Genomic DNA, 15,146 nt, shown 5'->3' on the forward strand with positions numbered 1-15,146 from the left:
GGCTAACAGCGTATTAGTTTCCGTCCCTCCCACATCAAATGGATTGGACGTTTAGCACTGTCAATAGTAGACAATTAGTAAAACACTAAAACATGGTGCGATTTCATTTCATAAAATATATTTTTTAACTCTGAACGCCTTCTTAACAACAAAATATAAAACAATTATCATACTCGCACCTTCAGTTGGAAGCTCGACTCAATTTAACACTTTTACGGTAAAAATGATTGCCACCCTACCGTAAAACTTGGTAAAAAAATCATTTAGGTAGTTTCCAGGTCACCCTGTGAGCTAGCCAACAAACTACAAACACCTCTGCGCGCACATTTTCATTTTTTTTTTGCCAAAATGAGCAAACATTTGTTCATGATTTCTTAGGAAGAACTTTAGTGACCAAACACCCTTTTTTAAAAATGATCTAAAAATTCACTTTGGAAGTTCTGAACTTCTCCTTCGACTAAAAGATAGCAAAAAATGTCGATAAAAAAACGACCCCCTCGGTCCTTGGCGGAGGTAACGCCAGGCGGAGTGCACTCGATGGACTTTGAGTCAGGTGTTTTTTTATTTTCATCTTCGACAGTAACAACAATTCGTACAAGGTGGCAGCCGTTTGCGGGAATAGCACCTCCATCTTAACAAGATGGCGTCCGCTCGTTTTTACAGTCCAACTTGGTCAAATGAATCCAGTTAGCGGCTAACGTAGCACCTAACCCCGGCGTCGCCCAATAAAACAGCACGAAAAGCCCAAAATATCGCAAAATAGGATATGGAATACTGTATATTTAACACAAAAGGCTGAAAATTCAAAGTAATCTTTCAACTTTGAACGTTTTTGGTCGAATCCTGACATTTCTTCATATATAGATGTCTCAAACAACACTGTAGCAAAGACGTATTTTCTGACAAAATTGCACGGAAGCAGTACGACGATTTGGACTATTTTATGTACCGTGAGCGTCTTTAAAGGTCGATCGAAGCATTCGAAAGGTCGTGTTGACGCTCAGAAACGAGCAAATCAGACAAAAAAAATACGTACATGTTAAAGAAAGATGTGGCGCAACGCTAAGAAACAAAAAATTGCAAAAAACTGGGTTAAAAAGTGAGAGAAAAATACTAGTGATAGTAACTTTGCAACATCAACAAAAAAAAACGGCGTAAACGGATTTGGGGCTTTCTGTCAACATATGACGAAAATATACAATCAAAACCAAAAAATGGCGTGGACTAAATGGCAAAAATGGCTACAGTGACCAAGTGCTTTTTTCCCACCTAGCTCCAAAACTTTTAAAGTTGTTTCCGTTTTTTTAGATCGAGACATTTTCCAAAAAACGGGAGTCACGTTAAGGCGCTAACAAAAATTGAACAAGTGCTCCGTTGAAGTGCTGCTTTTGGTTGGAAGCCCTCCTCCTTTGCGTGCTAGCAAAATTGCTCTCCAAAAACCACAAGGATGTAAAATCAGAATTGAAAAAAAAAAAAGAAATATTAGTTACTTTTGAAAGAAAAAAAGCCCTATCGGCTAATTTTAAAGGTTTGGTCCCCAAAAAAAAAATCTTCACAAGGACATTTGCTACGAATGAAACGGAATTTAGAATCTTTTCTCTCTTTTTTTAGAAAACAAAATACGTTACGATGTTTTTTTGGCTCAAAAACCTGCCGGACCCTCGAAAAAAATAAGATCAAATAAAATAAACAGAGCGACAAACAAAGAGTACGCCGGAAACGACGTTTTTTTTAGCTGCACTTTCCCGGAAAGCGGGAACGACGGGGAACGTCTGGGCTCGGCGCCGCCTGCTGGACGGGAGGTCTAATCGGTGAATCTCTGGCAGGCCTTCTTCCAGCGGCAGGCGGTGCACCACATGTCGCGGTTCTCCATCCCGTACACTTTACGGCACTTCTTGCCTTCGCCGCGCACTTTACGACTGACGCCCAAATACCAGAGAGAAATGAGCGACGGCTTTCGGGCGGGTAACGGAAAGCGGGTGCGACGTGGCTACCTGAGCGCGGCCGTGGCTCTGGGCGGCGACGAGAGGACGCCGATGGTTTGGGAGCGCTGCTCGGCGAAGCCTTGACTCTTACTGGGCGACACCTGTGGAAAAAAAGGTATTTTGATTTATTTAAGAAGACAAAAAAACAGGTTTAATCTCAATATACATTCAATTTTAAATTACATGAACAAAAAAGTAGTCATTCCAACATAAATATTTTTTCAAATGTTTTTTGCTATGAATAGAAAAAAAAAGAGTAAATCTCTATTTTTAACAAATATGTTAAGCAGTGTTCTCTTTGATTTATTTGATTATCAAAATAAATGTTAAATTAAGAAACTTTTTGAATGGATAAACAGACAAAATCTTGTTTAATCTTATGATACAAATATGTTAAATGAAGCAAAAAGTAAATATTCATTCATTTTAACATATTTGTAATAAACAGTAAGTCTTACTTTCCATGATATATGATGTATATTTTTGTTTTTAATGTTTTTCTATTTTATTCCATTAAACATTGAACAAGTAAACATTGAATTATCCCTGAAGGTACTTATATTTAAATGGAATGGAAAAAAGAATAAATATTCTGAGATTTCTGTTATATATTTTTAGTGGTGGTGTGTGATGAGTGAATGAATGAATGAATTTTCCGACCAACCAACCGTGTTGCCGGTGAAGGCGATGGGCGGCGACTGCCAGGAGATGCTGAAGCCCGACCCGTTGGTGGGCGTGAAGCTGTAGGACGCCGCCGGGTCGGGGGCGGCGCCGTTGGACGGGATGGAGACCGGCGTCGTGGCCTGGAGGGCGCAGGGCGCAGGTCGCCGGCTCAGCCGGCTCAGCCGGAAAAGGGGCGGCTTCGGCGAGGCGCGTCCTCACCTGGTAGGCGTGGTCGGCGTGGACGAGGTAGAGCGCGCTGGGCGCCGAGCGGCTCAGCGGCGTGGCGCTGCCCGAGTGAGGCTCCTTGGCGCGGGGCGGCGAAGGCGAGGGCAAGGGCGGCGGGCCCTCGGGCCGGGCCGGCGACGCGGGCGAAAGGCCGCCCGGCCCCTCGCCCGCCGCGTCCGTGTTGAGCTTGATCTCCGTGTAGTAGAAGTCCTCCTCGCCGTCGCTGCAGTCCGAGTCGCAGTTGCGCCTGGGGGGCCAAAAAAAGGGGGGTTGAGCTTGGCCGGCCGGGGTTGGTCGGGGTTGGCCGGGGGGAACGCGGCGAAGCGCCTACCCCAGGTGGACGGTGCGGATGTGCCTCTGGATGCCGGCGGCCGTGCTCAAAACTCTGCCGCAGTTCTTCCACAGGCACTTGAACATCACCTTCATGGAGTTCTGCGCACAAACACGCCAACTCGTTTGCCCTCTTGCCACTTTTTTGACTAGCGCGCTTTGACGAGATCAACTTAGCCTCTCTGCTAGCACCCACCTTGCGCTTGCGCGGTATGGGCTCATCGAAAAGCAGGCTGCTGCCGTCCGTCTCCTCCAGGCAGGGGTCTTCGGCCCCGGCGTTGGGGGCCCCCCCGCCGGGCACCCGGAAGGGCTTGAAGCTGTCGGCGGACAGGGGCGGCGACGGCGTGGACGGGTTGGACTGGTCGCTGGGCGCCGACCAGCTCCAGTAGCCGCCCGACGAGCTGTTGCTGGACGGCGCGAAGGGACCCCCGCAGCCGTTCTCCTTCCACGAGCCGCTCAGGGCCTCTGGGAAAAGGGGGCGGGGCCTTACCGCATTAGTATCTCATTGACAGTCGACGAGTTCAAAGGAGCGGATTTATTATCGAGCAACATTGATTCCAAATTGCTGGAATTTGAATGAAAAACAATCATGTCTTAACTTAAGATTGTTAGCAAGCTCACCGCTAACTTTGACGGGCGGACTCCTGACGAGTGGGCTGGTGGACAGGCTGGTCAGGACCATGGCCGCCGTCACCTTGTCCATGTCCACTTCCTCCTCTGACCGCCTGCAGAAACACAACCCCCCAAAAATGATTGGCATGCAATAACAATAGCACATTTTAGCACGAAACATCAAGTTGACACAGTAATCTGGTTAAATTCCACAAGCACGTTTTTTCCATGAAATCATTTGTCAACACGAACATTTTAAAAGACCTGCACGTTCATTTTGCAATTGCTTTCGTCGACTGACAACTCATTGTGCCATTGACGTTCATAGACGCCCAATCCATTTGAACCGGGGGTGACGACAAAGCGTTTTGGACGTCTCCTCCCCATAAACTCATTAAAATTCACAGCAGAAGCCCTACTCTGTATTAAATAACAATTTGGCCCAACGTCAATGACAGTTTCCCTGATTTCCAAATGTATCAAACGCAGATGTTGGTGTGTCATCAAGTGAGTCACTTTTGCCATCTGGGGGGGGTGCGCATGGAGTAAATTACCCCCCCAATAATGGCGCATCCAATCTTATCATGTCTTTTTAACCACCGTCCTTGACACGTGTCGCCGGGAGGTAACAAAAAAGAATAAACGTCGGCGAGGAAAACAAAGAGAAAGATACTTTGACTTCTCGCCGTCTTGGGATGGGAACGTGTTTTGCTTGAAACTTGAGCGCACAAAGGAGCTTTTTTGGGAGCCGCCGTGATCGTGTCTCAGCCTGGGGAGGAAGATTTGAAGAAAAGGAGGAGAAAAGAGGAGAGGGAGATAAAGGAGGAGGGACAGCGAGCAGGGGGGAGGAAAAAGGTGGCAAAGGATTTTGAGGTCTTAAGGTGGTCATTTTGAAGGCGAGTAGCAGGCTTTGTGGGTCTTTTTTTTACACTTTTTTGGGAGGTCTTCTTGCCTACCAAATTCGATGTCGCTACTTGTAACCGGCTAATGGGGCCGAATTTTCAAAAGACAATTTGGAGCTGAAAATGAGTTACTTGGAGGTCATTCTGTCGGTGTCTTTTTGCACATGGCGTATTGAGACTTTTTGGTGCCTCTATGCATGATAGACTCGCCTACCAAATTTCATGAACTGGCTTTCGGGGCTTAAATTTCAAAAGAAAAAACATTGACCCCCTGGAAAATGGCCCAAAAATGACCTTGCATTGACCAAAACTGTCTTTTCAAGTCTCTATTCAATTAAAATGCCTAAGAAATTTCATCCTGCTACGTGAACCCATACATTGTCTCGGGAAAACCATGCGGCCGTTCGGCATAAGACACTGATGACTGCACGTTTGCCAAAACCTTTATTCCCCCACGTTTTTTTTTTGCGTCATGCCTAAAAGGCACGCGCGGGTGAATAAAAGCGCCCTTGTCTCGTTTCTCCACATTTCCAGAGGGCGCATCTGTTCTCAAAGACACACAAGCATCAAAAACCCACGTCACGTTTGCGTTCATAACAACATACGTGCTAGCCCGTAGCCACGCCGTCGCTTCGGGAACATCCTCGTGAGTCCCGCCTCGCCTTTCGCGGACTCTGCTTGGGGTGAACAGAAAGACATTCTCATTCCATACCTGTCAACCTCTGCCGATAACTGCCCTTATAAATGATTATGATTCCCCTTACAAACCCCCCAAAAACCTTACAAACACCGTACGACTCGTACGAGTCGTACGGTGTTTGTAAGGTTTTTGGGGGGGTTTGTAAGGGGAATCATAATCATTTATAAGGGCAGTTATCGGCAGAGGTTGACAGGTATGTGATTCGCTAAGATTAAAAGCGCATTGGGATGAAAAGAGAGCTAAACAACACGCTTTTTTTTATCCAATGTAACAAATACAGAGAGCAACAGGGTGTGGTGTACTATTAGCTGGGCGCCGCGCCAAATAGCCTTGCGTGGGCGTGTGTGTGTGTGTGCGCTTGCCAACGAGCGCGATGCCGAAGAACATCAACACAAAGTGTGTCACGTGCACATTAGCTTGGCTTTTGTCCCTTTTCTGCCTCCCGCAGTGGACAAGTCGGGCTTGACAGGATAAAAATATCAAATAAAAACGTCAGCCGTCTCCTCGTCTTTGTTGGCGTTGACGCCGGAGGGCAAAATATCGGAAAGTGAGAGGGAATGTTCAAATGTGGCAAGTGAAATGGAGATTCAGGCTGGAATTTTCAAAAAGAGAAGCTGTGGAAAATGCTCACAATTATTATTAGAGTGTCAATTTGAGGTCAAATGGTGTTCTTGTGACTTTTCCCATGTGATGGTGGCTTGACACTTTTGGGTGGGTGTGTCAATGTGAGACAAGTTTGATGAAAGTTTTGATGCTATAAAATGGCTAAACTTCCTCTTTTGTGGTGAAAAAAATGGACTTCCAGTGCCATGTTGCTTATTGAAACTTTTGGCTTGGTCTCCTCATGTTAAACAAGCATAGTGAGTGAAACAGACTCCTGAAAACAAAAACATACCCCTGAAAAATAGTAAAAATGACACTACATCGGAGGCAAAATGGCGCACTTACTGCACGTTTTCGAGACTATTTTGTGGTTCCCTACATAATAAACACGGCCGCCAATCCACCAGGTCTGAAGCACAAAAAAAAAGACAAATTCCAACACAATCTTCCTAATGTTATCACCACAACCAATTTGTTCATGTCAAAACTGTGCCGACTCTTAAAAATTCATGTGGCACGACAAAAGGGCGAACCACGCGTGCGTGCCAAACCACGCCGTTTTGCAAACCAAGCGACGGAACCGAGCCGATGCGCATGTGACACTTTGATATACAGTCTTGTGCAGAAGTCCTTCTTTTATATTATTTCCCACCCCCCACACGGCGTAGCCCCCTTGAGCGAGCCAGAGGCAGATAAGGGGAAATGATCATCCGCTCTCTTCGCTTTACCTTGAGATGATTGACACGCTCGCACACTTGAGTGGCGAGTGGTGTGTGTCCTACATTTCCAACATTTCCTACATTTTCCTACAATGCAATCCAGGTTCCTTCACGAGGGGCAGAAACAGGATGTTTTTTTTTCTGTTTAATAATTCACTCATCATTTTTTTAATTCATTAATAAATGTTTCAAAAATAAAGATTTACGCCTCCCCTTTAATGAGTAAAAACCTAGAGCTGTTGCTGTTCTATCACTTCATTTTAGGTTGGTTCACAAAAATTCATTTAAAATGGATTGGACATCTAGTGCTTCGAACACACACAAAAAAAAATGTAAAAATTAATACAATATTTTTGCAAGTGCCGTACCTATCAATTCACTTTGCCCCGCACCCCTTCCAAACTGAAGGCGGTCATCCCACTTGCAATGTCAGCCTTTTATCACTAGCACTCTCAATTTTGAAGACCTCAGCGCACGTTAAGCTAGGCGACTGCCGTGCGCTCTTCTCCCAGGGGGACGCCCGAGGGTGGGTGGGGGGTTTACCTATTCGTAATTACACTTGCCGGCGCGCGTTAGCCACGGGCGCTCACAAAAGGCGATGGAGGGTGTCGTAAAAGCCCGCGGGGAGGACAAAGGCTTCACCGGCGGGCGGCCCTGGTTTCAACGTTTACCTAAAGGCCTTTGAGTTAGTCCCCCGTTTAGTGACGCCCCCCTGAAATCTTCTCCTTCTCACCAGATTTTATGTGGGATCGTTAACCTTTACGCTCCCGCAAAGACTCCACCGGAATGGCTTATTTCCAAAGCCCTTTACGCGCCATTAAAGTACCGAGAAGCGGTAAACAACGGTTTTGGAGCTAGCTAGCGTTGCGATGTTTGTTGGAGGATGGATCAGGAGGTGACATAATTTTTTCTCACAATCTAATCTTGATAATTGTCATTATTTCTTGCCGCAATAAGCATTTTCACTTCTTTTTTTTACTTTTTAATTGCCCAATCTTGATTGTCATTACACCGATTTTTATTTCACGTGCCGCCATTTTCGGGATTGTTTTGATACCATTTGATCTTGATTTTTTTCCCTATCATCCAATCTGGATTATTTTCCACAAACATTTTTTATATCGCCCAATCTCAACTAGTATTTTCCTCATTTTTTCATGTGGTCCATTCTTGATTATTGTCCTGATTTTTCTTTTTTTAAATATAATCCACTCCTAATTATTCTCTTATTTTACCGTACTCACACAAGTCACACAAATGACAACTCCAATTCACTGTCGAACAAAAACAAGCGCTCTTTGTCTCGGTGTAGCCAATTTAGTGGGAAATCCCCGTCCAAAAAACAAAACCAAAACACATCGGCGGTGACACGAAGAAACATTCCGATTGACGCATTTGCATAGATAATTACATGGCCTGTGGAGAACGGGAGGCCACGCATACAAATGAGCGCGCCTACCATTAACGCCGCTTTATCGTACGCAACGTACGTGCGCGCGTGGCGATGTTGGCGGTGATTGCGCCAGTCAGGACAAAGAGAGGGAGGAGATGGGGGGAGATGGGGTGGGGGGCACGAGGCAGCGAATGAGTGAGTGAGTGAGGGGGAGATGGAGAAGATTGAAGAAAGGAAGAGACGTCGTTAGCGAGCCGGGAACAATGGAGGAACGGTGAAATGGACGCTGATTGGAAAAAGCACAAATGGACGCAGCCAGCCCGATGTCAAAGCCAGGGGAGAAGCGCTTATCCTCACAAGGGCCGCGGGGGATGCTGGAGCCTATCCCAGCTGACTAAGCGCACCAGGCGGGGGACACCCTGAATTGGTGGCCAGCCAATCACAGGGCAAGGAGACAAAGGACAACCAATCATAGGTAAGGGCCATTTAGTGTTCAACCAGTCTACACGGCATGTTTTGGGGGATGTGAGAGGAAACCGGAGTACCCGGAGAAAACCTGCGCAGGCCCAGAGAGAGCATGCTAACTCCGCACAGGAGGATCAACGCGGATTCGAACCCAGGACCCCAGAACTGTGAGGCCGACGCGCTAACGACGCCCTTGGCAAAACATATCTTGGGGAAAAAAATTCAATCCAATCGAAAGTGGAAAAAAAAAAAATCAACAACATAACATCATCACTGGAAAAAAAATCATGTGCTGCGGATTCATGCTTTGCTAAAATGAAATTGAAAACAATATTCTGCTGGCATCTTATTGAATGCGATTACTTTTTCGAGCAATTGTAAATGAGTATTTGCTGCCTGAATTGTATATGTGCATTGCCAAGTTTTTTTTCTTTTTTTCTCAATGCAAATATTTCTCATACTGATGACTTAACTAGCGCGACATGATGTGCTTCCCCGCTCCAAAAGTGGAGCGAGAGCGAAAAAAATGGATTTGCGTTTCAGCAAAGAAAATAACAGAGGCCTCGTTGACGGATGGGGCCAGTGCTGGTAAACACATCCATTTCGGTCTGGCGGCCTGTCGGGATTTTGGCAGGAGCCGGCCCGGCACCCCCTCCGTCCCGTCCCGTCGGAGATCGCCACGGCGACTCGAGTGTTCGATGACGGAGAAAATCGGGAAACTATTAAGATAGTTGATTCAACATTTCGAGAGAGACGCCTCACAATTGGGCCAAATAAAAATAAATTGTATTTCCGCCGCCGCTTAACCTCACGGGGGTGCTGGAGCCTTTCAGACAAAAATATTGTCATCAGGACAACCGTTTACCGTTTTACTTTAAACTTACATGTGTCGCATTAAAACCTGTCCCCCCTCTCTAAGGACTTCAGATTCCGATTCTCCATGTCTAAACAGATGAAAGCATCTTTTTAAACCTTTTTTAATATCCCAGAGTGTATCAAATTCCCCTTTTTAATTCAGCGTCTGCTGCCGCAGATGCGTCTAACGTCTCTTGCCACATCAAGCGGGCCTTAATTTCATCTAAGTGACCAATCATCGGCTCGTCAATCCTTTACACCAGTCATTTCAAGAATTTAAAAGAGAAAAAAAACGCTCTCCCATCGTTAATAACACGGCCTTAAAAGCACGCAACAGATGTCAGTACGGGCTATTAATTGAAAGTTTCAGACATCTGCTCTTCTTCTGCTCCACAATATCCGTGGACGTGGCAATCCAATAAGAGGCCGCCTCCACGCCGGTGTCTTTTACTCGCCAGCGCAACGGTAAATAAGAGTCGGCCAAGGAAATTGAAAGGCTAATCCGTCATCTGTCGGGTTCGCCGGCGAGCTACGACGCCTGGCCAGATGGGAGAGCAAGAAAAAAAAAAACAACCTCGCAAGAAAACAAAGATTGACTGGCTAGTCCAATGGAAACTTTGTTAACTCGCCGGCCGCCGTTGACGCTGATCGATGAAGCAAATCTGCTTTCAAAAATGAACCGCACGGTGACTTCAGTTTTCCTAAGAACGCTTACAATATTCAAATAAGAACATATTTGGGCTGAGACCAAACAATTACAATTATTATCTCCCATGAATCAATTGGACGGCTAGCTTTGTCAATGAGTTCATCAGTTCTGCAACTTCTTTTGTTTCTTGCTAATGACGGACGTTTGCCAGGGGGTCATCCGGCACCCCGCCCCGCAGCGCGATGATAAAATTAATGAGGAAGGAGCGGCGCTCCCATTAAAAAAAAGGGCTTGCAATGATGACACCTCGTTGCCGTACGCTTAATTAGTACATCGCCGGTTCTAATGAATGGCGAGCGCTCGTCAATAATTCAGCAATTTTCGTAAAACTGACAGATCAGGAAGACTGAAAACGGAGGTCTTTAATGAGTAGTAGCGGAGGGCATAAAGGCAACCTGGCACGTACTGACTTTTTTTGTGTAAAACTTTTGTTCAGCTGTTTTTCTTAGGGAAAAAGACACCCAATCCTTCTGGACTGGCATTCCTAGCCCATTGGTTGCCATTCATTGGCCCTCTCCCGGTCAACGGCGGACGACGATTTCAAGAAAATGCCCAGTTCCGCCATCGATAGGTCTGGTCCCCTGTGATTGATCTGTTCTGTTTTGTGGCAAACGGCCCCTAGAAGTATTTTCCCGGATGGTGGCTGGTCGCAAATTGCTCAGCGTGGCAGATTTCTGATTTGTTTACAACACATTTATCAGAGTTGGCTTTTTTTCTTTTCTCCTTTTTTCCTGCCCCCACCTTCCACCTTCCACCTTCTGGCTAAAGATTGCAAAGTGACTTTTGTGTGCTTTCCTGACACGCAGGAAGCGGGCCAATTGTAACCGGAGCCGAGCAGCCCGCGCTCGCTCACTCGCTTGCCTAGCCTTTTGATAAATAGCATCGCGGGCGTTAATTGCAAGAAGGGGCAAGCCCACTACAACCACAGGTTTTTTTTCAGCTCCAAAACAAAAACACTTGTCGGGAAATAAGTGGCCAAAGAAAAAGTGTGTCAAACTGTGGCCCCGGGGCCCTCCCCACTGTCTCCTACTCTATTCGCGGCCACGCCTATCATAACATCTGCTCGCTTAGGAATCTTTTATCTTAAACACATCAAGAGATTTGCCGCAACTTTTCTTTTAATTCGGCGCCCTTTGTTTGCTCCCCTCCCTTCAAACTCAGTGCCAAATGAGCCCCCCCCACATACACACACACACACAGCGCCTACCTCGCGTGGGGGACGTCGATGCTGGAGGAGACCACCTTGCGCTTCTGCTCCAGCAGGGACACGGATCGGCAGGCGTCCATTCGTTTGCCGTTGCTCTCGCGGTGGTCGCCCTCCGCCCTCGCCGCCGCCTCGGGGCCGTCGGTCCTGTGCCCTTCCGGGCCTCCGTTAATGGAGCTCTGAGTGGGAGAGGACACGGTCAGGACGTTGCCCGAGTGCCCGCCGGGCTCGTAAACATTCAAAGGCAAATAATCATAAATTATTCTCCCTCACATTCAAATGTGGCGAGCATGTCGTTCGTCTAGGCGAGCCCATGCATTTGAAATGAGGGATGCTATACGCGCTAGTATCATCTTTTGTGTACATTAGGATAACATTGCCAACATAAAAATAAACAGTTGGGGGGGAAAAGGGAGGGAAAATTAGTTGGCCGCAAAATAATTGATGGGGGGATGACACTAAAACAAATAGCTGCAACTGCATAATAATTCCATTAAAAATGGAATTCTGACCTGCATGGGTTTTTCAATCATTTCGGCGTCCAATCCTTTTGGCCCGGGAGAGGAACTCTCATACAATCCGAAATCAAATGAATTCAACGTCTATTGCTGTCAATGGCATCATGATCTCTGTAAAGACAAACGGCTATCCAAGTGCCCCCTGGCAGCCATGTTGGTAGAGGCAATCATCCCATTAAAGGCAATAGATGGACAGACCGCTCCAGAACAAAGACAATATCTGGAGACCAATAAACACCTCTTTTGCCACGGCGCCAAATCACCCACACACTTGGCAACAAGTGGCAACGCAGACGCAATCGGTCGAGCTTTTTTGTGTGCGCGGGCACGGCGCCAGGCGCTCCTAATTCTCCAGAGGAAGCCACCCGTTGCCGACCTGAAGCCGCCGGCCCGCATTATTGGGCCGTGCAGCTCCGTCAATGGAGTCCGCTCACAAACAACCAAATAGCAACACTGCCAAGAAGCGAGAAGACACACACACACACACACACACACAAACGCACGCAGGCGCCTATTCCTCATTTTATGGCTTGTTTTCCACCTCGGAGGGACACTTGTGACCATTGTGCACTGCTAAGACACACACACACATACGGCCATTTTGTTCCTCGCGGCTACAAATGCAAACACGATGACGCCGACATAGAAAAATTTGAGGTTATACGACCAAAAAAGCTTCCATAATTCTGAAAAGCTAATTTGAGAGACTTCGGGTCAGAAAAAAATGAACAACCAACAAACTCCGCCTACCGAGAAGTGATAACAATTAGCAGGCCGCCGATAGGAATTTAAGGTTTTCTGGGCGTTTTAAACAAGTGTTTGTCCATTTGTAACGCAATCATGGCTACGTTTAAACTGACTACAAGTAGTTTTACCTTATTTTAGTTGGATTTCACAGTGTTTACTTTATTTTCAAACTTGGAAAAGATGTTAAAATGTGACCTAAACCATTCCAAGTGTAAATAAGGCATTCTTAAAAGGACAATAAGGGACAATTTTATATATCCACAATGAACAGGCAGTCAATTGGTCAATGCTTGGAATTCAATGTGATGATTTTAAGAAAAATAAATGTCTAGTATTTTCCTCTCTTATACTTATATTTACAACTTTTTTGCACTCTTTTGACATTGAAATATGTTAAACGCCACATTGTTTTTCAGGAAAGCTATGCAGCAAGGTACCAAAGTTCTAAGATGTCAAAGATCTAATGTCAGACTTTGAATGTTGACTTTTTGAACTCCAGAATTTGGCCAAAAGAATTTCAAACAAACTCAGACCTTGGCATTTGAAGAACACTAATGACATTTACAGCCTAACTCGGGACTTACCGGCAACAATACATACAGACACTAAATTTCATTATGATCCGTCCGCAAATAATGGAGGAAGATCATTTTTGTGTCCTCACCAAGAAGAATGAAGAGGGTCAGTCAAATCTGGAGCCCTCCCAACAGATAAACTAAACCAAAATAACACCAATATGAAAGCAACTGTATCTTAAAGGATTTTCAGGTCAAAACACATTTGAAAATGTGCTAAATTGTGTCCAAATATGAACAGGGCACAATGAAAATGCCATGTGACAACACCACAACGAATTTCAAACATAAGCAAACTGTGGCTGTAAAGAAAAATGTGTCATTTTACAGAAAGTGTCATGATTCATAAAAGCGGACAGTATGTTGCAATATTCTGTGAAAATAGTGAACGGGTGAGCAAGAGGTACTTAAAATAGCATTGTCCAGTATTGGGGTGGCTTACATCACGCCATGTGACAAAGGAAACACGAGCAAACTTTTGTTTGAAAGGAAAAAAGGCGTCGCATTTGATGCTACATCGAACAATTGGTGGTCAAACTTGTCTGAATGGAAACAGAGCGTCTTTGAAATAGCGGGGTGGTGTTTTTGTTTATTGTTTACACCGTGCCATGTGGCGAAAAGCCAACAAGTACGGAGAGTCGGGGAAATGACGTCCCGCTATTTGATGCTAAACGGGAGGCTTGGGATGGAACGGTTGCTTTGCAAATGTGCAAATGTGCAAATGCCACGACAACGGGCGAAAGTGAAGCCAGCAGGGGTCCAAATGGCTGCTGTTTGTTTGCCTCTGCTCACCCGCCCACTAGTGCACACAAACACGGCGCAGGCCCCGCAGTCGAGCCCTTTGTCCCACATTTCACGAATGTCATGACAGCGAGCTCTTTTTTGCACCTTCTAGGCTGGCGGAACCTGGTTAATCGCGCCCGGTCCCTTGCAGTCCACGCGCCCGGCGGAGGAAGCGCTTCAACGGCCACGACGACACCCCCGGCGGGCCCCTTCCACGCACCTTCAAGCTGGACTTGAGCGGCCCCTTGGCGTGGTTGAAGCCCGCAGCGGCTATCTCCTCCTCGGCGAACTCCTTCAGGCTGCCGTCCGGCATGAGCACGGTGTAAACGCTGTTGCTGCTGGTGCCCCCGCCGCCACGCCGGGCCCCGGGGGGCACCACCGCCGCCGCCACCCCGCAGCTCTCTTGCTTGACAGCCTGGACCACTCCGGTGACCGGGGCCCCGTCGCCGGTTGGGCTCGGCGCGTACACTCGGCTGCCGAGGATGGAGCGCTTGACCAGGCGCCGGCCGTGCATTTCTACGCGGGTGTCCAAAGTGAATTTACCCAAAGGGAGGATTTTTTTTTACAGCATGAAGCGGCTCGGCTGGTAAACAACGTCAAGGAGCGGGAGCCCTGACAAAACGTCCGGAAGAGGGAACATACTCGACGGGCTCGACGCCGTCGACTTCCGCGGTCAGGACAAGACAAACAATTCTACCCACGTCCAAAACCGGCTCCAAATCTTGCTTCTTTTTCCTTTTTTTTCCCTCCCCTCGACCTGTTTGTTTTCGCTGCTTTCCTCGCTAGCTGGGCGAGAAGTCGGCGAGAAAACGCGGAGCTTCGAGGGCGACCATCTTGTGTGTACACGATTGAACAAAATGGCACCTGGCTAGTCTCGCAATCTTTTCTCGTCGACGAATTCGCTTGGAATGGGCCAAGTCAAGCCTTCCACTCGACGCCGTTCAATGTCGTACAGGAAGACGACGTGAAAAAGGTTGAAATGGCAGCCTTTCACAGGCTCCGCGTCCGAATCCTGTAAAATCCAGTCCGGAATAGGCTCCAGCCTCAACCGGCGGAATGCTGCCCGTAAACATGTGCGGTCCCGCGGTCGAGCCGCTCCGCCATTGGCCACCGGAGCACACGCCTCCACGAGCCTCCACCCCACCCGCACGGCGCTGC

At 47.0% G+C, this 15,146-nt stretch overlaps 1 protein-coding gene across 1 annotated transcript; it reads right to left on the reverse strand.

The window, feature by feature from the left end:
- Positions 1-1,770: 1,770 nt before the first annotated feature.
- On the reverse strand, positions 1,771-15,110 carry znf704 (zinc finger protein 704). The gene is made up of 9 exons (XM_077589996.1): positions 14,209-15,110; positions 11,369-11,544; positions 3,825-3,928; positions 3,400-3,668; positions 3,205-3,305; positions 2,868-3,120; positions 2,654-2,788; positions 1,995-2,086; positions 1,771-1,919 (listed from the first exon to the last, which is right to left on the reverse strand). Exons 1-9 carry the CDS (start codon positions 14,500-14,502, stop codon positions 1,805-1,807), a joined length of 1,539 nt encoding a protein of 512 aa, XP_077446122.1. The 5' UTR covers positions 14,503-15,110; the 3' UTR covers positions 1,771-1,804.
- Between the last annotated feature and the right edge of the window lie 36 nt (positions 15,111-15,146).

This window comes from Stigmatopora argus, chromosome 21, assembly GCF_051989625.1.
Source record: "Stigmatopora argus isolate UIUO_Sarg chromosome 21, RoL_Sarg_1.0, whole genome shotgun sequence".
Classification (NCBI taxonomy): Eukaryota; Metazoa; Chordata; class Actinopteri; order Syngnathiformes; family Syngnathidae; genus Stigmatopora; species Stigmatopora argus.

What these genes read in the sequence shown, in the direction of transcription:
- znf704 (XM_077589996.1), bottom strand. Translation starts at nt 14,502, where the DNA reads ATGCACGGCCGGCGCCTGGTCAAGCGCTCCATCCTCGGCAGCCGAGTG. An exon ending in ATCCGCACCGTCCACCTGGG is followed by an intron (nt 3,121 to 3,204) that starts GTAGGCGCTTCG and finishes TTGGCCCCCCAG; the next exon opens with GCGCAACTGCGACTCGGACT. An exon ending in AGAGCCACGGCCGCGCTCAG is followed by an intron (nt 1,920 to 1,994) that starts GTAGCCACGTCG and finishes TTTGGGCGTCAG; the next exon opens with TCGTAAAGTGCGCGGCGAAG.